Here is a 23,787-nt window from a genome sequence, read left to right as displayed (position 1 = left end):
CCAATGACTGACGGGCACTGTGCGGTGAGCGACACGACAGGGACAAAGGACAGGTAATGTATAAATGCACACAGGAGGGGCACATTTATACACTAGGAGGAACAGCGCCGGGGGTTTCATTGCGCACCCCGATATCACTTGGCGTGAAGGCCGCGACCACGACAGCCCGACATCTTGCAGCATGTCTAATCGATACATACAACCAATTTTGGCACACATTGTCGATCAGGAATCCTTCTTGGTGGCACAGATTTTCATCAGATTCAATAATTATCGATGGGCCACCAAGTCAAGAGATGTATGGCCATCTTTAGGCCGGATATCAGATTTCAGGAGAGTCTGATGTAAAACAAAAAAATCTGTCAGGGAACAGAGCTGGAGAATGATGCTGAAAAGTATGTCTTGCACGCAAATTGGATGCAAATTGTACGCAGATTGGGCTTGGTCCAAGCAAAATCGAAAGGATGTAAATTAGACTGAGTTCCAAGCTGCACATGGAATTATTAACATATAATTGACCATCTCTATCCAGGACAAAAGGACAACCGAGGTGACATGATAAGATAGACATGTGCATGTACAGTGCCAAGCACACAAATAACTAGGCTGTGTTCCTTTTTTCCTATTTCTGCCTGAAAGGGTTAAACATCAGGTATGCAAGTGACAATTTCTGCCCAGGTCGGGACCGGGTCAGACTGAGTCAGACTATAGCATCACTGATAAGTGATTACAGCCATAAAATACGTTCCTGTCAGTAAATACTTTCCTGTCAGTAGATAAAAAGGGCCAATCATTCATAGACTCTGGCATACTTCAATGAAGGTGGCATTGAGCTGAGACAATGACAGTAAAAATTTAAAAACTAGATTTAAATATAAAATAAAACTGTGGGATATCTAAAAAAAACAAAACAAAAAAAAAACCTAATTTTTAGGAGGAGGATAGATACAATTTCTTTTCTCATCAGTTTATTTTTTTTACCTCGGATGTCCTTTAGGGATATATATTCCCTGCCTCCATGGCACACCTTATGCTGACAAGTCTCTCAATGCCTCCACCTGGCACCTACATATAGCTATATGCTCAGGAATGCTATGAGGTTTGGTTATGGAATGGTTTGTATCCCTAAGCAAACAGTTTAGCAATATCCCATGTATTGCTTATTAGCAGCTAAATAACAGTGATGAGACCAAATACATTCACGTTTGCTGCCTTTTCTCATAAGCTCCGCTAACTAAAAACACATATTTCACACAAAGCACAACCCAAGTAAACCTGAGCTCTGGGGAGGGGGGAGCCATACTGCGCATGCATGAGTATGGCCACCCTTGTGCAGTAAGCTGAAACCACTTTCTCTTCACGTTACTGCACAGGAACGGCCATACTCACGCTTGCGTACTACAGCTATGCTCGTATATGAAGGAGAGAGCGGATGTGAATTGTAAGAGGGTCCCGGCCAGTGGCGGTGGGGTTGAGGTGGACATGGGGACCCTCTGAACCATCCATAGGCTCCCCTCTTAGGTAATTATGTATCTATTTTTTTGATGGCTCAGGTTTGCTTTAATGAACATTTCATAACCAGTTGTCTTACATGAATGAAGAAATCATATTTTTGTCTACAGAAATGGAATGAGGTTAAATGACGGTACACCACAGTAAGAGTTAGCATAGAGAGGAGGAGACAAGCATCCCAGCAGTGTTGGGGGGGCTACCTCTGTACATTTCCATGTCACGGATAGTGACGAACACGCCAGTGAACAGCTATGAGCAGCCTGGACCTGTACTACTTCCGGGTCACAATGTCCCGCAGTAGTACGCATGCCCTAGCCCGGACGCATTCATTATTACGCATGCCATGGCCTGACGGTGCGCATCCTTGATGTCACGAAGCGTGCTCGGCCACAGGTGCACAATTAAGACTGCGCACCACTGGACCAGGGCATGCTTACTAAAGAACACGTCCAGCCTAGGGCATGCGTACTACTGCGGGACATTGCAACCTGGAAGTAGTACAGGGCAATGCTGCCCATAGATGGTCGCTGGATGCTAGTGTTGTCCTGGTGGTATCAGGAGAAATTCTGTGACTCACAGCTGAGCTTGATTTTTAAGATCGTGAAAATTTCATGCAATTATTTGCACCTTTACATGATTAAATACTTTAGGTGGACAGAACTGCCAGAAAATAATAATCACACATTGAAAACTAATCCTGTACCTTGCAATACTGATCTTAATAGGGTAGGTTTACTAAGGATACACCACTCACTAGGCATTTTTTTTGTAGAAGGCCATGGCAGAAGTCAGCTGCACTAATGTATCTTGCATGGAGTTTAAAGGAAGCATCAAATAATACTGCCCCATGATATACTTAGCCGGGGCTTCCTGGAGGACTGCTTATCTCAGTATGTGGATTTCTGCTGCATGAGAGTATTCCCAGTGCATTGCTACAACATAAATTCCCTGCAGGTTACGCTTGTCCCCATATATCCCAGCTGCTCAGAACATACTCCTGCTGGCTGATGAAGCCGACATGTACCTTGCAGCATCTCCGGTCACAACCACCGCCCCCCCCCCCCCCCCCGCAAGTGCAGAGGCTGACCTCTACTGCGCCTGCGCGAACGCCGCTGTCAGTCAAGTCCACGTTTTCAGCAGAACATGGGCTTGACTGGCAGCGACGCTCGCACAGGCGCAGTAGAGACGACCTCAAGGTCGCCCTCTGCACCGGCGGGGATCCTGGGCTGGAGACTGCGGAGATGCTGCAAGGGGCTGGAGGAAGCCGCGGGTAAGTATATCATATGGCGGCAGTATTTGATTGAGGTTTGCTTTAAGCAAACTTTAAGTGAGAAACTCACTTCTGGTTAAATGCTTACCTAAGAAGAGGGAAGGGTCTGGATAGTATATAGCACAGATGCCAAACTCAAAGCCCACAGGGGAATTGCCATTTTAGGTGGACCTCAAGAGCTTCCAACGTTCATCATTGTAAGCAGTAAAAGACAGGACCCTTCCTTCCCGCCCAGAGGAGCACATTGATGACTTATTAAAACATTGTCAGCTGGAGCCAGAGTGCAGCGACAATCCCCAATGCAATTAGCACCAGTCCCCATCTTTGGATACAATGATGTATTGTGTCTCTTCTGTCTTCCTGGCATTTGCCTGCACTGTGCTTCCATACTGCCTTCTAACGATCACGTGACATCCATTCAGAGCCAGAGATATGCAGCATAGAGCATATGGCTGTCAGAGATCAGAGGAGATCTAAAGCAGCACTGGAACAGGTAAATACTAAACTGCTCCACTGGGCTACTCTGCAGAAGGGGGGGGGGGGAGCAGCCCCCCCCCTCAGTTGCTATAGTTATGCAGTTTATAAAATGTAACATTTATTGCAAAGCAGTTTATCTCGGCGCGGAGCGCAGTTTATTGCAGCAATGCTATGATGCGCACCCTGCATAGAAGTAATTTGGGGCTCTGGCAGCTGCCAGACCCCAAATTACAGCTCCCTCTGAGCTGCAAAAACCTAGTATTTAGCGCTGCCTCAGAGTTTAGCAGCATCTCCCCGCGCAGAACTGAGTGGCATCCAGGAAATATGGACTAATTTATTGAACAGTCTCAAATTAACGGTTTGGCCCACGACTTAGACTAGGTTTTAGATTTTGGCCCCTTATGCGATTGAGTTTGATACCCCTGGTATAGAGCCTTCCCTTTCCTCTGTCCGGCCCATTGTCCCTCAACTGTCTCTCGGTAAACCTGCGCAGTACCGATCCATTCATCCTCAAATATACTTTGGGACTTGAGTAGCTTTGAACAGCTGTTTGACCCAGCAGGTCGTATGGCTTTACCAACTAATACTGGAAAGTATGGGAAGTATGGAGGAACGGGAAGGCTCTATACTCTCCAGAGCCTTCCCTCTTCTCAAGTATCTAACATCTAACCTGACCAAGTTTCCTCACTTCAGCCTTGATGGAGGATACAAGGGTAATCTATTGCTTACAAGAGAGGAGTCTTATGCCTGGTACACACCATGCAATTTCCTGTCAGACAGCGGAGTGAAATTGAATATTTCCAACACTACCGATCTGATTTATGACCATTTTCTGATCAATTTTGTATAGAAGTGAATGGAAAATCAATGAGAAAAACTGATCAGATCAGACCTGTCGGAAATAATCGATTCGACCCATCTGATGGGAAATATTGCATGGAGTGTACCAGGCATAAGATGGACATACTGGGAAAACTGAAACCAAATGGCCCAAGTTCAGTTTGAAATGCTTCCTGCAACTGAGCTGCCCTCATGGACCTGGTTTAAATGTTAAAGAGGAACTGCACAAAAAAAAAAAATCTTACAATTTAAAACACATAAATAAGAAGTACATTTCTTCCAGAGTAAAATGAGTCATATATTACTTTTCTATGTTGCTGTCACAGTAATTAGTAGAAATCTAACATTACTGACAGGTTTTGGGTTAGTCCATCTCTTCATGGGGGATTCTCAGCATGGACTTTCCCTGAAAAAGATTTAAACAAAGATGCTGGCCAACCTCCCTGCTCACCGTACACTTCTTTGGCAATTGTACGGAGCAACTGCCATTCACTAAGTGCTTTTAAAAATAAAGAAACTCCTGAGAACCCCCATGAGAAGACGGGCTAATCCAAAATCTGTCGGTAATGTCAGATTTCTACTACTTACTGTAAGTGACAGCAACATAGGAGGAAAGTAATGTATGGCTCATTTTACTCTGTAAAAAACATACTTATTTGTATATGTTTACATGTATTTTACATTTTAAGATTTTTGCAACAGAGATCACTGTGGCCACCCCTTTGGAGAGATGTGTTATATATTATGTATGATAGCTTCAGTCAGTCAGGGCAACTGAGGAAGGGTGTAGGTCCCAAATGATGCAACTTCTATTGTCACAGTTATTTAGCTTATAATACAATAAATTATATTAGGGAAGTTCTCATTTAAAGGTGCAAGAAAAGCCTTGTTTTCATTACCTGCAGGGAGCCGGCCTGGTCCCTGCAACACTCTGTGAATATGATCGCTGCTGTGCTCGTAGTATCTGTAGTCTTCATGCGGTTTCCTCCTCTGTTCTTCAAAGTGGTGATCTGCACAGTAATACCTGGAGATTCCATTTCCATTCTCCATAGCAGAACTGGCTTCTGTTAAAAATGACTGGGAAGAAGATCCATACTCCCTAGGTACATCACCAAGTCCCCGCACTAAAAATGAAGGGGCGGATAGTCTGTTGTTCTCCCTTCGGATAGCCTCTTGGGGAGTTCTATGAACTGGAGTCCGCAAAAAACTTTGGTTTCTTGAACCCACCCCATCATTGGCAGCTGTGTACTGCGAAGGGGCGGGATCTGGTGGGCAGATGTCAGTCCGACGGGGGATGGTTGGTCCATGGCGGATAAAGGATGGCATCAAATCTAAAGAAAATGAAACGTTAAAGAACTCCAGGATGTGTAAAATAAGAATACCAAATTTGATATCAGTTACAATTTATGTTTTAATCTCTATTTTTCCTTTGCTTAAAATCTGCTTTAAATGATTTGCCTAAGAAAAAAAAAAAAAAAAAAAAACACACATTCCAATATCTTTTCAAATTAGCTTTTTTTTCACCACAGCCCAAGCAGATCTGTGGTACTGTGCAGGTGCAGTGCGGCCGCACTTTGGAGGATCCTTGGTCCTGAACGGCTTGGTGGAGGAGGATGGGGGAAGCCTTGAGAAGCTCCCGAGCGTCGTCGTCTAACTGCACATGCTTGGGTGTGGCTGCTTGGATGTGGGGCACACTCAGTAAGGGGATGCATCAGAGCACTGAGGGAAGCCTCAATAGGATCTTGAAGGCTTCCCTCTCTTTAGGTAAATATCTACTTTTGTACACTAGCTTAGGCCGAGGTACATTTCAAAAACAGCTTTAAACACGTTAAAGACCGCATTATTAGAGAGAGTTTACACTTACTTACCTGGGGCTTCTTCCAGCCCCCCGCAGTCTACCAGGTCCCTCACTGTAGTTCAAATGCCCTTCCATGGTGCTGCTGGCCCCTCCGAAAGACCTGAGTAATGCCCAGTGTCGGAAGCTACTGCATATGCCTGGGCTTGTCAGCGCACCTCCATCACACGATCACATGCTCCCATGGCTGGGAGCATTCTGCATTTGCGCAGTTCACAAAGACAAAGTGCACATGTGCAGAAGGCTTCCAGCTGCAAGAGCGCGTTCGAGAAGGCAAATGGGCAAGCCTGCATATGCGCAGAAGCCAGCTTTTTCGGATCGGACAACGGCATCCTGGAGAGGATCAGTACTACAGGGATTGGATATACTGCAGGGGGGACTAGAAGAAGCTCTAGGTAGGTAAACTATGATCTTTCCGCCCGCCTCATTCCTTTAAGAATCAGAGGGCCATTGTTCCCCTTCTTACCCCACCTGTAGAAGCTGCTGTGTCACACTGGCACAGCTGTCCCTGCTCCCTTCTACACATATAGAACCTGTCACTCAGCTGTTGCCTAGTGACGTTTCTGTAAAGTGCTGGGGACCTGCAGTTCACCCAAAGGATGGAGTTGGATCCTGGCAGGTAACAAAACGGCGTACAAATTGTGCGACTTTGTACTTAGCTTTCCATGGCCACAGTCGAAGGATTGCACTACAAAAAGAGGAATATCACTTTAAATGATATTTTGCATAAGAACTAAAAATGTGGAAGAGAATCTAACTGGTTCTTCTGGTTAACACAGAGGCCTTTACATACTGAAGTCCTACCAAGCTGGAGAACAGTATAAAATATAACTGACTCAGCAAGCACGGCCTGAATTTATTACAAATTACATGCTAACATTCTCATCCCTCACCCGAGGCACGCCGGGCCACAAGAAGAGCTGTTCTGAGATGAGTGAATTAGTCCTTGTTCCACTGAAGTCATGTGCAGCATCTGCAGCAAAATTATGAGTTTCTTTTTCTGTGAATCCAGGATAATGTACATGTATTAAAAAGGAGAACTCCACCCATATGTTCATTAATTTGATGACACTCATCAATCTGCCTATATACACTAATCAGGGGGGGGGGGGGGGGGGGGGTCTGCCTACAGTATTTACATTAAAGGGGGAAATCTGCCTATATACACTAAAGAGGGACCTGCTTATACAGTATATACACTAAAGGGAGGATGTGCCTATATACACTAAAGGAGGGGGGTCTGCCTACATACAACAAAGGTGGGAGGGGAACTGCTTATATGCACTAAAGGGGGGGGTGGGGGGGCTGCCTATATACACTAAAGGAAGGGATTGTGACTGGCTAACATGATGCAACACCTATACTGGCTAATCTATTCTGCTATACCTATACTGGCTAACCTGTACTGGGGCGCCCATACTGGCCAATCTGTTCTGCTATACCTATACTGGCTAACCTGTACTGCGACACCTATACTGGCCAATCTGTTCTGCTTTACCTACAGGGCTGTGGAGTCGGAGTCGTGGAGTCGGAGTCGTGGAGTCGGGCAATTTTGGGTGGTTGGAGTCGGAGTCGGGAAAAAATGCACCGACTCCGACTCCTAATAAATTTGTAACTGTAATTAAAATAGAAAATATGATACATTTTTCTATTTCTCAGATAATAGTCATTAAAAATAATGTATATATACACTATATATACCGTAATAGCTGTGCTTAGTCCACAAAAATGAAATAAACCAATCAAAATTAGTTACTTGTGCTGCTTCAATAAAGCAGTCCCCGTATTTTTAAGGTCAGATATACATATCTGATTGTGACTGTATATATGATGTGTACATAGGAATCTCTTATATATACTAAATAACATCTATGCTGTAAGAATAAAGCCTGATGCAGTGTTCTCCCCAGAATTTTTTTTCCAGCTGGGTGGCATGAAATAGTAGCCGGGTGGCATGAAAAAGTAGCCGGGTGGGTTGAGATGAAAATGCAGGGCAACTCTGCTTACAGCATAGGAGGTGGTGAGCAGGTGAGCCGATGACAGCCGGGTGGTCACCAAATCTAGCCGGGTGGAGCACCCGGCTAAAAGAGCCTGGGGAGAACACTGCTGATGTGTAGCTGTGTCACTAATAGAGATGGTCAACGAGATGGAAATAATTCTGCATTGATGCTGATTTATGCAAATGTATGCACTCCCTTTGCTGATGAAATCAAATAATTTGATATGTTGTTAAAATTTGGTTTGGTGACTACAAATTAAAGGGTAACTGAGACGGATGAAAAGTAAAGTTTTATACATACCTGGGGCTTCCTCCAGCCCCCTTCAGTCTAATCAGTCCCTCGCTGTCCTCCACCACCCGGATCTTCTGCTATGAGTCCTGGTAATTCAGCCAGTCAGCGCTGTCCGGCCGCATGCCGCTCCCACAGCCAGGAACATTCTGCACCTGCACAATAGTGCTGCACAGGTGTAGTATGCTCCTGGCGGCGGAGTGTGTGCATGCGCACTACGCCCGACTGGCTCAAGTACCTGGACTCATAGCAGAAGATCCAGGTGGTGGAGGAGGACAACGAGGGACTGATTATCCTGGAGGCGGCTGGAGGAAGCACAAGGTATGTATAAAACTTTAATTTAATCTGTCTTAGGTTTACTTTGTTACACAGTAGTACTATACTCTACATATGCACTCCCCACAGAGCTGCAGGGAATCCACTGAGAATGCTGTGCACATTGAACACAGAGGTGTTGTCTGTTTACAATCTCCTCATTCCCCTGCAGAGTACCTGCACATCATTCTTACATGTACCCACACTTACATTGCCTAGGGCCTGATATATGTTCTTTGTTCCGGTTTGTACCTTTTACAAGTACTCTTACCAAGGACTAGTTTTAGTCTAAAGGGAATAAATATAGTAGTCTGCATATCCTTCTCACTTCAGTTGTCTTGTAAAATTCCTAAGCGTTGGCAGTTAAGAGACGAATTTCATGTTACATACTTTTAATCAACAAAATTGTAATATGCAAATTAGAGGAGTCGGAGTCGAGGAGTCGGAGTCGGTGGAATCCTAAACTGAGGAGTCGGAGTCGGTGGATTTTTGGACCGACTCCACAGCCCTGTTTACCTATACTGGCTAACCTGTACTGGGGCACCTACAGCTGGCTAAACTATACTGGAGGCACCTATACTTGGCTACCTATACTAGCTGCACTCATACTCACCATCTGTGTGCTGATCCATTGTTGTGTATCAATTCGAAATCGCAATTTCTGGCAGAAATCATGCAATCTTTTACTAAAATTGTTCTGGCCTACTCCCCGCTCATTTTGTCTGCTGGAAGGCGCTTTATTGTGCATAATCTCCTCGCCAAAGCAACAGACATGTTACTAGCCTCTAGGCTAGCAACGCATCTGTACATAACTCATCCCTAAAGTATTGCCTGAGGGATTGAGTCCGGATCCCAATGGGAGACAGCAATATCACCTGTGTATGTAGCCTCAGACCCATCTACAGAGATACCATTGACACACTTGGCTTCTTGACTGAGATGTGCTGAGCCTCTGGAAGAGTGAGGCAGATAGCCGCAGGTACACGACACAGTTTTTTTCTCAAAGATAATGAGTGGACCTTCGGGTAGAAAGTATCAATCACACACCTGCACATACCCTCCCCCATGATATCATATAGTGATGGGTGGATTTCTCCCACAAGAAATGTCCCTCAACCTCAATGAATTGCATGTTTTCACTGAGTTGCTTGCCATGTAATAGCAGCATTATATGTTTTGATGTTTCAGGGTTTAACAGCAGATAAGCCTTTTCCTGGTGAAAATGATATCTTGGCCATAACAATAAATCATCTGCCCAATGACAACTAGGATGGTGAAAGCAATCTATTCACTCCTATGGAATTGTGAGGCTGGTGTCTGCAGCCTGTGATTTCTCTCCCTCCATCAGCCTGCAAAATACTGATAAGAAGTCCATTCCAGAGACCCTAATATGGTTTTACTTCAGCCTGCAGAGCACACTTGGAAAACACTGATAATGGTTTTCACTGGTAGGCACACAATGCACCACTGACCCAAAGAGGCGATTTAAGTCTCAGTGACTTCTAATGGTGTTCAGACACAACACAAAGATTGTCACCCAATGTGGCAAAACTATTGATCCTCCTGTGATCTGAATTTGATCACAGGGATCTATTTCTATCACACACCATACACACACAACACACACACACTCATATACACACACATACACATACACACATACACACACACATATGTACACACACATACACACATTCATATATACACACACACACAGCATTTTCTGGAAAAATCAATCAAAATTACAATAAATGTAGAATCCAAATGTATCCAAGTCTACAGTTATTCAGAACAGCAGATCCAACTTCAATATTCTTCCACTTCACATACACTATAAGCAGCAAGACTAACTGCTTCCGTTTCATTTGATCCATCCAAAAAGAAACAGACGTCCCTTTTAAATCTAGGGATCTATAAATACTGTACAATGATTTTAAATAGATTAGATATATTTTGTTATACATACATTTATTTAATAAAATTCTGTTAGGCAACTAAGCACCTATGTGCTGCAGCTTTAAACTCTCACAATGGTGTCATACGTCCCTGGCAGCCACAATGCTGGTAGATGTAGTCCTTCGATTTGAGAACATCTCCAGGCTGGGAGAAGTACTTACATCGAAGGACTACATCTTCCGGAATGCAGTGCGGCAGCCAGGAACCCACGACAATCCTGCAGGCACTTCAAACAGTCGCAGCTGCAAGTCTGCTTGAAAAAGATGGAGAAGCCAATGCAGACCAGAAAAGGGGGGGGGGGGGCTGGGGAGCAACCCCCTAAAGGTAAGTAAAGTCTGCATTACACATGCACGCATACTGCTTACATACCTGCGTTATAATGGATATTTTCATAGCTTTGTCCTGTGCCAAGCAGTACAAAGCTCCAGTTGGAACTACTGATGTAGAACAAGATTCCTACAGGTGCACGAAACATGTAATAGGTCAGTTGTTTACTACATCTATCACACGTTGTATGGGGTCTGTCAGGCGTCTGCACTTGAAAGAGTTTGTAGGCGGCATCATGCCAAAATCCAAACTCCTGGAAAAGCCCCAATGCACATCTACAGAAAAGTAAACAAATTACAAGCTCAAGCTTTGCACACATGCTAGAGGGATGACTGGTCAGGGCAGTCTCTGCCAAGAATCTAGCATGTGTACAGTCTCCCTGATGATGAGGGTTATGTAAGCGAAAAATAAAAATCAGTTGCACTTATCTGGGGCTTCTTGCAGCCCCCTGCAGTCACCCTGTGCCCACACCGTCCTTCCGAGACGCTCCAGCAAGCAGTGGTGACCCCTCAAAGCCTGCTGGTCGTGGCCAGTCTGAGGATACTGCGAATGCGCAGCCCTGAGCTGTGGGCACCCTAATTGCACTTCTGTTGTCGGGATCATTCTGCGCATGCGCAGTAGAGATTTTCCCATACAGTCCATGCGCAGAACGCTGCTATGCTCAGCAGGGCTATGAAGTCAGTACAAAAATCCACCGACTCCTCAGGTTAGGATTCCACCGACTCCCAACTCCTCTAATTTGCATATTACAATCTTGTTGATTGAAAGTATGTAACATGAAATGCATCTCTAAAGAAACTCTGAAGGCACTTAAAACGGCTTTTTACCTTTTATTTATGTTAGGCAGAGGCGGCCTTAGAGTATGCGGGGCCTGGGGCGAGTGTCATACGCGGGGCCTAGAGCCATAGGTGGAGGTCATGTACCGTACCACCACGTTCACTGGCTTGTCCACCTCTAATGCAGTATCCCTTATTATTCTTTAAAAACAATTACGTTTGTTAAAAGCCACTAAGCCAACCAATATACTGGGGATGGGTACTAAGCTGGCTGGGGAGCTTAGGATAGGTAAAGGCTGGCTGGGGAACTTGGGATAGGTACAGGCTGGCTGGGGAGCTAGGGGTGTGTACCTGACTGTCTGGGGATAGGTGCTAGGTTGACTGGGGAGTGTGTCTGGATAGAGATACAAGGTTTGGAGACCAAAGTTTGTATCTCTAGCCAGACATGCTCCACAACCAGCCTAGTACCCATCCCCAACTCCTCTGTCAGCCTAGTACTCCTCCCCAGCTCCCCAGCCAGTCTAGTACTCATCCCCAGCTCTTCAGTCAGCCTAGAAACCATTCCCAGCTCTCCAAGGTAGCCTAACATCCATCTCCAGCTCAACCAGAAGAACAGGGTTTTCAGTGCGACCGCAGCAAGGCATGACTGCGGGCAGGGGCGCCTGCCTGAAAATAATTGTAATACAGATATTATGCCCCTCACAGGTAAAATGCAGATATCATGTCCCCTACATATCAAATGCAGATATCATGTCCCACACAGATCAAATGCAGAGATCATGCCCCACACAGATCAAATGCAGATATCATGCCCCTCACAGATCAAATGCAGACATCATGCCCCTCACAGATCAAATGCAGACATCATGCCCCTCACAGATCAAATGCAGATATCATGCCCCCCACAGAACCAAATGCAGATATCATTCCCCACACAGATCAAATGCAGATATCATGCCCCACACAGATCAAATGCAGATATCATGCCCCCCACAGAACCAAATGCAGATATCATGCCCCCCACAGAACCAAATGCAGATATCATGCCCCACACAGATCAAATGCAGATATCATGCCCCACACAGATCAAATGCAGATATCATGTCCCCACAGATCAAATGCAGATATCATGCCCCACACAGATCAAATGCAGATATCATGCTCCCACAGAACCAAATGTAGATATCATGACCCCCACAGAACCAAATGCAGATATCATGCCCCACACAGATCCAAATGTAGATATCATGCTCCCACAGAACCAAATGCAGATATCATGCCCCACTCAGATCAAATGCAGATATCATGCCCCACTCAGATCAAATGCAGATATCATGCCCCACTCAGATCAAATGCAGATATCATGCCCCACTCAGATCAAATGCAGATATCATGCCCCACTCAGATCAAATGCAGATATCATGCCCCACTCAGATCAAATGCAGATATCATGCCCCACTCAGATCAAATGCAGATATCATGCCCCACTCAGATCAAATGCAGATATCATGCCCCACTCAGATCAAATGCAGATATCATGCCCCACTCAGATCAAATGCAGATATCATGCCCCACTCAGATCAAATGCAGATATCATGCCCCACTCAGATCAAATGCAGATATCATGCCCCACTCAGATCAAATGCAGATATCATGCCCCACTCAGATCAAATGCAGATATCATGCCCCACTCAGATCAAATGCAGATATCATGCCCCACTCAGATCAAATGCAGATATCATGCCCCACTCAGATCAAATGCAGATATCATGCCCCACTCAGATCAAATGCAGATATCATGCCCCACTCAGATCAAATGCAGATATCATGCCCCACTCAGATCAAATGCAGATATCATGCCCCACTCAGATCAAATGCAGATATCATGCCCCACTCAGATCAAATGCAGATATCATGCCCCACTCAGATCAAATGCAGATATCATGCCCCACTCAGATCAAATGCAGATATCATGCCCCACTCAGATCAAATGCAGATATCATGCCCCACTCAGATCAAATGCAGATATCATGCCCCACTCAGATCAAATGCAGATATCATGCCCCACTCAGATCAAATGCAGATATCATGCCCCACTCAGATCAAATGCAGATATCATGCCCCACTCAGATCAAATGCAGATATCATGCCCCACTCAGATCAAATGCAGATATCATGCCCCACTCAGATCAAATGCAGATATCATGCCCCACTCAGATCAAATGCAGATATCATGCCCCACTCAGATCAAATGCAGATATCATGCTCCCCACATAACCAAATTCAGATATCATGCCCCACAGATCAAATGCAGATATCATGTCCCCACAGATCAAATGCAGATATCATGTCCCCACAGATCAAATGCAGATATCATGTCCCCACAGATCAAATACAGATAGTGTTATACAGAATATGCTTTTCCACATAATAAGCCTAGAGTGAAAACATCACACTATGGCTAGGATAGTCATTGGACTAATAGCTTCTTTAAGGACAGTCAATTACTGACAACTCTATGCACTCTGTGCAGTGCTTCTATGATAATATGGGAGGACATTAGACTAGTATGACTATGGCAGGATTAGATTGTGAGCTCCTCTGATGACAGACAGTGAGATGACTATGTACTCTGTAATGTGCTGCAGGAGATGTCAGGGCTATATAAATACATAATAAAAATATGGTAGGACATTAGACTATGACACTGGTAAGGATTAGACTGTGAGCTCCTCTAAGGACAGTCAGTGACATGATTATGTACTCTGTAAAGTGCTGCAGGAAATGCCAGGGCTATATAAATACATAATAATAATATGGTAGGACATTACACTATGAATGGTAGGATTAGAGTGTGAGCTCCTCTGAGGACAGTCAGTGACATGATTATGTACTCTGTAAAGTGCTGCAGGAGATGTCAGGGCTATATAAATACATAATAATAATATGGTAGGACATTTGACTGTGAAAGGATCAGATTATGAGTTCCACAGGTACAGTACAGCTCTGTGAAGAGGAGCGGGGCCTGCTCAGATTTCCGACAAGCCCTTGTCGGAAATCTTTGGGTGTCCACAGCAACAGGGGACCAGAGGACGCCATGGGAAGCCTCTATAGAAGGATTCCCTCTTGTTAGGCAAGTGCTGTAAATCTTCCACATTCCAATGTGCTGTGCTGATAGCTGGCTTGGATTTTCTGTGTGTGTTTCCTATATACATGAGTGGTCTCAGTGGGGAAGAGGGGATTTCTGGGGCCACAGCATGATATTGATAAGCAGGCAGCTTATCAATACCATGCTATCAGTCATGTTTAGCCCCAGAAATCCCACATGTATATAATAGAAAAACACTATTTTAAAATCAGTAAAAAAAAAAAAAAAAAAAAAAAAAAAAAGAGCAATGCAGCAGCATCAGCATGATTGTTAGATGCTCATCATTTATTGCTACTGCCGCAGCTGCTGCATCAGGCACACAAACTGTGTGTGTGTCTCTCTGACCCATGTGTTGTCACCTCTTCTGTGCCCACCACAGATCCCTGGTAATTCTGCTGCTGCTGCCTGTGTCCTCAGAGCTGGCTGGCTGGCTGTGCCTGTCACACACACACACACTCTCTCTCTCTCTCTCTCTCTCTCTCTCTCTCTCTCTCTCTCTCTCTCTCTCTCTCTCTCTGGTGTGTGCCCTCCTGCCTGTGTCCACTCACTGGCTGCAGCTCCTGCTCGAGTCTCTCTGTCTGGGGGAGTCAGGGGGACACAGCCACGCAGGAGAACATAGTCTCTCTGTCGCCCTCATGCCTGGCAGAACGAGAGGGGGCGGAGTTAGAGGCGGGGCCTCACGGAAATGGCAAACACTACTCTGGAGGCTGTTGGCTGCTGCTATGAGGAAGGGGCGGGTTTAGAGGCGGAGGCTGAAGCAGAGAGAAGTGTTGACTGCCTCTATTGGCCGGAAACTGAGGGGGCGTGTATGGAGGCAGCGTTGGGCTCTCCTGAGCTCATAGCAACGCACGGAAGGTAATATCAGCAAATTCCCTATACTGTCTGACTGCGGGGCCTCCTTCAGACGCGGGGCCTGGGGCGACCTCCCCAGTGGCCCCCCCCAAAGGCCGCCTCTGATGTTAGGCATGTTTGCCCCTCTTAAAACGCAGCTATCCCGATGCAGAACGAGGATTTTTTACCTCCCAAATCCTCTGTGCAAAATCCACAACTTTCTTGGTCGTGGGTTTTGTTGCCCAGGGAGGCAGAGCTTTCGGCTGTAGCTCTGCCTACATGCACGTCAATCAGCGCTGTTAGCAGCCTCTCCCCACTCTGATGGACGTGAGTAGAGGCAGAGCTACAGCCAAAAGCTCTGGCTCTCACGGAAGCGCTCCCCGCAATGTGAATAGTTATGTGCACAGTGCTCACACCACATACATGCAATAATAAACAATATAGTCTCGTATGATATAAGTCCGGGCAAGAAACTGCTAAGAAGAGTCCACTTCCATACAACTTGTTAATCTCATTAGACTCCCCGCAATGTGCCCCAGGGGATTTGGGGGTTAAAAAACCCTTGTTCTGCCACGGCATAGCGACGTTTCAACAGGGGCAAACATGCCTAACAAATAAAAGGTAAAAAGCCGTTTTTAAATTGGCTTCAGAGTCTAACTGCCAACGCTTAGGAATTTTAAAAGTCAACTGAAGTGAGAGGGATATGGAGGCTGCCATATTTATTCCCTTTTAAACAATACCAGTTACCTGGCTATCCGGCTGATCTTCTGCCTTTAATACTTTTAGTCATAGACGAAAACGATTCCTTGGTAAGAGTACTTGTAAAAGGTACAGACAGGAACAAAGAACATCTATCAGGCCCTAGGCAATGTGACTGTGGGTACATGTAAGAGTGATGGGCAGGTACTCTGCAGGGGAATGAGGGGATTCTTCCTCCATCACACATTCTTCATGCACAATCTGAACCAGGTTTGTGGTTGATAGACAACACCTCTGTGTTCAATGTGCACAACATTCTCAGTGGATTCCCTGCAGCTCTGTGGGGAGTGCATATGTAGAGTATAGTACTACTGTATAACAAAGTAAACCTGAGACAGATTAAATTAAAGTTTTATACACACATGGGGCTTCTCCCAGCCCCCTTCAGGCTAATCAGTCCCTCGCTGTCCTCCTCCGCCACCTGGATCTTCTGCTATGGGACCAGGTACTTGAGCCAGTCTGGCGTAGGGCGCATGCACACACTCCGCCGCCGGGTGGCGGAGGAGGACAGCGATGGACTGATTAGCATGAAGGGGGAAGCCCCAGGTATGTATAAAACTTTTCCTTTCATCCGTCTCAGGTAACCTTTAATTCATCAAACCAAATTTTAACAACATATCAAATTATTTGATTTAATGAGCAAAGGGAGTGCATACATTTGCATAAACCAGCATCAATGCAGAATTATTTCTATGTCATTGACCATCTCCATTAGTGACACAGCTACACATCAGGCTTTATTCTTACAGCATAAATGTTATTTAGTATATATGTTACGGCCAGAACCCGAAGTTTGGCACTTCAGGTTCTGGCCGGTCAATGTGCGAAGTGGCCGCAGCGCTGCGGCCAATGTCCGCAATGAGCCGAATCCTGGCAGCTCCGATCATTTTCCCCAGCACTGGCTCCGCCCCCTGCCTCCCTGCTATCGGCTTTCAGTCAGCCGGAGACACACGAGTCCCCCCCTCCCCCGAGTCGTTCATGGCTGCAGGAAAGCAGAGCGGGGAGCGCTGCAGACATTGCTTCTGTCAGCACCCGCTCTGCAGGGACGAACTAATTCTTGCTCTCCTGCCTCTGCCTTCCTGCAGCCACGAACGACTCGGGGGGGGGGGGGGGGGGGGGAAGCCGATAGCAGGGAGGCAGGGGGCGGAACCAGCGCCTGGGAAAATGATCGGAGCCGCCAAGATTCGGCGCATTTCGGACATTGGCCGCAGCGCCGCGGCCACTTCGCACATTGCCCGGCCAGAATCCGAAGTGGCCAAACTTCGGGTTCTGCCCAACACATATACATCATATATACAGTCACAATTAGATATGTATAACTGACTAAAAATACGGAAACCGCTGTATTGAAGCAGCACAAGTAACTATTTTTTGATTGGTTTATTTAATTTTTGTGGACTAAGCACAGCTATTACTGTATATATAAATTATTTATGATGACTATTATCTGAGAAATAGAACATTGTGTCATATTTTCTATTTTAATAACAGTTCAAATTCATTAGGAGTCGGCGCATTTTTTCCCGACTCCAGGTACCCAAAAATTGCTCCGACTCAACTCCGTCTCCACAGCCCTGATGCTAAGGGATGCGATGAGGAGGTGCGTGGCGGGCTGGCTTTGAGGGGGTCACCGCTGCTGGCTGGAGGGTTTCGGAAAGATGACGTGGGCACAGGATGACTGCAGGGGACTGCAAGAAGCCCCAGGTAAATTAAAACTTTTTTTTCCTCCTTAGATTTTCTTTAAAGTGAACCCTAGCCGAAGCCCGGGTTCAAAAACGGATACTTACCATGAAGAGAGGGAAGGCTCTGGATCCTATTGAGGCTTCCCTCGGTGGTCCGTTATCCCCGGTTGGTGAGCGTGCACGCCCCCTCCTCCTCATCGTGGCTGCACATTAGAAGCTGTAGCCCGCCCGGGCATGCAGGGCTGTGGAGTCGGTCCAAAAATCCGACTCCGACTCCTCAGTTTAGGATTCCACCGACTCCACGACTCCGACTCCTCTAATTTGCATATTACAATTTTGTTGATTAAAAGTATGTAACATGAAATTCGTCTCTTAACTGCCAACGCTTAGGAATTTTACAAGACAACGGAAGTGAGAAGGATATGTAGACTACTATATTTATTCCCTTTAGACTAAAACTAGTCCTTGGTAAGAGTACTTGTAAAAGGTACAACCGGAACAAAGAACATCTATCAAGTGTGGGTGCATGTAAGAATGATGTGCAGGTACTCTGCAGGGGAATGAGGAGATTGTAAACAGACAACACCTCTGTGTTCAATGTGCACAGCATTCTCAGTGGATTCCCTGCAGCTCTGTGGGGAGTGCATATGTAGAGTATAGTACTACTGTGTAACAAAGTAAGCCTGAGGGCCCTTTTCCACTAGCAGTCGCTAGCGTTCGTGCTGAACGCTAGCGATTGCTGAATCGCAATTCCGCCGTTTTCCCGACGTTTGCGGCCGCGATTTTGCTATGCTATGCACTGCATAGCAAAATCGCGGCAAAAGTCGCTCCGTGGCGCGATCGCGATCAAGTAAAAAACGAATCGCGGTAGTGGAAATGACCTACCGCGATTCCTATGTTGAAAAGCAAACCGTAGCGATTGTAAAATCGCTAGCGGTTTGCGGTTTTGCGATTCAGCTAGCGCAAACGCGCTAGTGGAAAAGGGCCTTGAGACAGATGAAATTAAAGTTTTATACATACCTGGGGCTTCCTCCAGCCGCCTTCAGGATAATCAGTCCCTCGTTGTCCTCCTCCACCACCTGGATCTTCTTCTATGAGTCCAGGTACTTGAGTCAATCAAGCGTAGTGCGCATGCACACACTCCGCCGCCAGGAGCATACTACACCTGTGCAGCACTATTGCGCAGGTGCAGAATGTTCCTGGCTGTGGGAGCGGCATGCGGCCGGACAGCGCTGACTGGCTGAATTACCAGGACTCATAGCAGAAGATCCGGGTGGTGGAGGACAATGAGGGACTGATTAGCCTGAAGGGGGCTGGAGGAAGCCCCAGGTATGTATAAAACTTTACTTTTCATCTGTCTCAGTTACCCTTTAATTTGTAGTCACCAAACCAAATTTTAACAACATATCAAATTATTTTATTTCATCAGCAAAGGGAGTGCATACATTTGCATAAATCAGCATCAATGCATAATTATTTCCATCTCGTTGACCATCTCTATTAGTGACATAGCTACACATCAGGCTTTACTCTTACAGCATAGATGTTATTTAGTATATATAAGAGATTCCTGTGTACACAGCATATATACAGTCACAATCAGATATGTATATCTGACCTTAAAAATACGGGGACTGCTTTATTGAAGCAGCACAAGTAACTAATTTTGATTGGTTTATTTCATTTTTGTGGACTAAGCACAGCTATTACTGTATATATACTGTATATATACATTATTTTTAATGACTATTATCTGAGAAATAGAACATTTTATCATATTTTCTATTTTAATTACAGTTACAAATTCATTAGGAGTCGGTGCATTTTTTCCCGACTCCGACTCCAGGCACCCAAAATTGCCCGACTCCACGACTCCGACTCCACAGCCCTGCGGGCATGCATAGTTACACAGAGCCTGCGGCTTCGGCTTACTGCGCATGCAGGCTGTCGGCTACTGCGCGGCCTGTATGCGGAAGATGAGCGGCGCGGACCTAATTACCAACAATGCCTCGTCGCCAATCTCAGCGAGGGAGGGGGGACAGCAGACCACTGAGGGAAGCTAAATAGGACCCTGAGGCTTCCCTCTCTTAACCTCCCTGGCGGTAAGCCCGTGCTGAGCACGGGCTAAGCCGCCGCGGAGGATTGCTCAGGCCCTGTTGGGCCGATTTGTACACTTTTTTTTGTTGTTGCACGCAGCTAGCACTTTGCTAGCTGCGTGAATAACTATCGTCGACACTCGCCGCTACGTTAGAGGGCCACTCCCCCCAGACCCCGTGCGCAGCCTGGCCAATCAGTGCCAGGCAGTGCTGTGGGGTGGATCGTGACTCCCTCTGACGTCACGACGTCTGATGTTATCCCGATTGTCGCCATGGCGACGGGGAAGCCAAACAGGAAATCCCGTTCTAAACGGGATTTCCTGTTTGCTCTGATCGCCGGAGGCGATCGGAAGGGGTGGGGGGATGCCGCTGCACAGCGGCTAACATGTAGCTAGCGCTAGGCTAGCTACATGATCTAAAAAAAGTGCTGAGCTGCCCCCTGGCAGTTTTAATAGACCGCCAGGGAGGTTAAGGCAAGTGTCTGATTGTGTGTACCCGAGCTTCGGTTTGGGTACATTTAAGTGCCCAGGTCATCTTGACTGAGCACCTTGTTTCCCTATCGACAGAAACTACTCGGTTGTGAGCCGTACCTTTATCCATTCTCCTCCTTCTACAGCAACAGAATGCGTCATGACAGCAACTGTCCCCCAAAATATCAAGTCCTGATCCCTGCACTCAACATTCTTCACACTCTTGTACACGTTTTAAAGCTATGTAGAGACACAAGATTTTCATCGCTGAAGATCTCTAACCTCAGTACAAAAAGCCCCATGACAAGCCCCTGTTCCCAACTGCACAGAAAACGTACCTGCTCAATGTTTTTTGCAGCACAGGAAAATACAGCAAATAGATTCAATGCAAAAAAAAAAAAAAAAAAAAATAGAGCATGCTTCCCCTTGCTTTTTAAAACTGCAGTAAACAGAGCACAAAGTCCTGACCTATTGCAATATTAGCGGATGCTTTTTCAGCATGAAAACCTGCGCAATAGTACAGAGCCACATATGCACAGAGGATGGAAGCTGTGCACAAGCGGCTCCATGCTAATGTAAAGGCACAGACCGTCCGTGCGGCCATGAAGAAGAAGAGGGTCCTGGCAAGAAGCGGTGGGTTGCAGGAGGATTGGAGAAGTCAATGGATCTTCCACAGTAGTGATGTAGGCGAACAGCTCGCCAGCTATACGTTTTATAGTGAATGTAGGCCGATTCAACGGGTAGGTTATTTCGTCGGTACACCGGCCTTATTGCGCAATGTCCCGCAGTAGTACGCATGACCTAGCCCGGACGCGCTCAATAGTATGCATGCACTGGTCCAGTGGTCCGTGTCCTTGACTTCATGAAGCGTGCCCGGCCACAGGCACGTAATCAAGGACACGCACCGCCAGGCCAGGGTATACGCACTAATGAGCGCAACCGGGCTAGGGCATGCGTACTACAGCGGGACATTGCGCAATAAGGCCGGTGTACCGACGAAATAACCTACCCGTCGAATCAGCCTACATTCACTATACAACATATAGCAGGAGGGTAATGCTACGTACACACTTGCGATAACGATCGTTTGCAAGGAACGATAGTTACCAGATGAACAATATTGGAACGATTGGAATGCAACGATGGGATGCAGCGATCATCATACACATTTTAACGATCATTCTCGCAGAAAAGCACGATCAGAGGGAAATGTTGCGTACATATTTATATATAAAAAAAAAAAACACTAAAATGGAGTTACAATAGATAAAAATATATGATAGTTAACTTGAAAACAAAGTTTATTTGAAAATTGTAATGTAACAATCTTTACGGGTCGTGCTACACAGGAAGTACGGAATCTGGGCAGAATCCAACGCAGGCGCATTGGCCCTTGTAACGATCGTTCTCGGCAGATAACTGTACACACTATAGTTTTGTAACGCTTGTCGCTCGATACGATCCGTCCTGTTGGATTTTCTCATCGTTCCGATATCATTAGTTCGTCGTTGTACTTAATGATAGTTTGGTAAAGTTCTTTACCCGATTGTCGGCAGACCGATCGTTAAGCTGCTGTTTCAAACGACCATAGTCGCAAGTGTGTATGTACCATTAGGGTTAGGGTAAGGGATAATAAAGTCTATGGGATGTAGGTTAGATTGTTGGAGCACGGGCCAGGCACACAGCTGCGTGAGCAAGCTGTCGGCGATTAGGTTCAGAGGGTTCCAGCACTGGAATGGAGAGCTCCAGGGAGACAGGGACTCTGGATCCATCTACTAACTAAAGTATATAACTTTTCCTTTTAAACTCACAGGTGCCCTTTAACACAAGTTAGCGTTGACCCTCATTCTTTTTAGGGGCGCCTGATGTGCTGGGGACCCCAAACTGCTGACCCCTGACTGCATTACAGCCCCACCCCCTCTGCCAGGCACTTACTCCGCAGCAGCGGCGAGGTCTCCTTCTTCACATACTTGCCCTGCACCTCGGAGGGTTTGGAAACTTCTTTCTTGGTCTTCTTCCTGGATAACATCCCCTCCTCCCTCCCCGGGCTCCGCTATACGGTGCGTCCCCTCATAGCCTCCGCTCCCCGGCTGCACGGCAACATACTCCACCCAGCATACACCCGCCCCGGGCTCCCCCTGCCGGCCACTACGGGGACCGGAGAGACAGCGCAGACACCTCCCTCTCCCGGATACGACGGGAATGCGCATCCCTCATCACGTGACCGGAGCTTTTCCCTAAACATCCACTACGTCACCGCTCTGCCCCAGCTTCTTCTAGTTGGGCTGATCAGCGCCAGGAGACGAGTTTTCGTTTAGTTTGTGAGAGTTTGTTCCGCTTATAATAGCTGGGTGGGTGGCTGGTGTAAAATGGACAAGCAAGTTTCAAGGGTATATTCTGTCCGGAATGTGTAATGCAAAGGAAACCTGAGATAATAAATAATAATTCTTTTCTTTGTATAACGTTTATTTTTCTGTGTGACTCAAAGCGCTTGCAATGCAGCCACTAGTGTGCACTGAAGCGGTAGCAGAGTTAGGGAGTCTTGCCCAAGAACTCCTTACTGTATAGGCTGATCCGAGATTTTCTACTATCAGACTGAGGGCTTGTTCACACTAAGGGTGTTTTTGGCCTTTTTTCAAGCTCAGGAGATTTTCAAAATCTCCCACAAAACGCTTGTGCAAAGATTGTCTATGAGAAGGTTCATATCAGCACGTTGCAAAGCGGTGCCTGTATCATTTTTGAGGCGATTTTGCTCTAAAGGAAGGTATAGGAAGAGCGCTAAACTAGAGTGACCAGATTTTTGTCGGTTCAACCTGTGCTGGGGGGGATTTGGGGGGCTGGGCGGTTAGGGGTTAAAGGCGGGCCGGCACGCGCAAAAGCGAATAGTGGGCGTGGCCATGACATTGTATGGGCGGAGCTGACATAATGATGTAACAGCGAGGCATAAGAAGGCAGTGTTTACGCCATGATGTGGTCAAACGAGGATTCGCATCATGGGTGTGCAGAAACTGTGTGATGCTATTTAATAGTATACCGTAACCCCAAAGCAGCAAACATAGCCAACTATGACCATTAAATAATAAATGCAGCAACAGTAAACCCCAGACACCAGAAAATAAATGCAATGTGGGCAACATGTCAGCACAAAATAAACGCAATGGGCAACATGTCAGCACAAAATAAAC

At 46.2% G+C, this 23,787-nt stretch overlaps 1 protein-coding gene across 2 annotated transcripts in view; it reads right to left on the bottom strand.

Annotated features, from left to right (window-relative positions):
* The window catches only part of SAV1 (salvador family WW domain containing protein 1), a 46,366-nt gene extending 23,577 nt beyond the window's left edge, over positions 1-22,789 (bottom strand). Inside the window, exons 1-3 of one of the 2 annotated variants that reach the window (XM_068254172.1) lie at positions 22,538-22,622; positions 6,848-6,954; positions 4,999-5,430 (exon numbers count right to left, since the gene is read on the bottom strand). In XM_068254172.1, the coding sequence (XP_068110273.1) occupies positions 4,999-5,425 (427 nt within the window). In that variant the 5' untranslated portion in view covers positions 5,426-5,430; positions 6,848-6,954; positions 22,538-22,622. Of the gene's footprint in view, positions 1-4,998; positions 5,431-6,847; positions 6,955-22,537 lie in introns of both variants that reach the window. The other variant, XM_068254171.1, reaches the window with a different exon arrangement.
* Positions 22,790-23,787: the final 998 nt, after the last annotated feature.

Source organism: Hyperolius riggenbachi, chromosome 9 (assembly GCF_040937935.1).
Source record: "Hyperolius riggenbachi isolate aHypRig1 chromosome 9, aHypRig1.pri, whole genome shotgun sequence".
Lineage (NCBI taxonomy): Eukaryota > Metazoa > Chordata > Amphibia > Anura > Hyperoliidae > Hyperolius > Hyperolius riggenbachi.
Note: the sequence above shows the minus strand (reverse complement) of the source record. Positions and strands in the feature narration are given on the sequence as shown.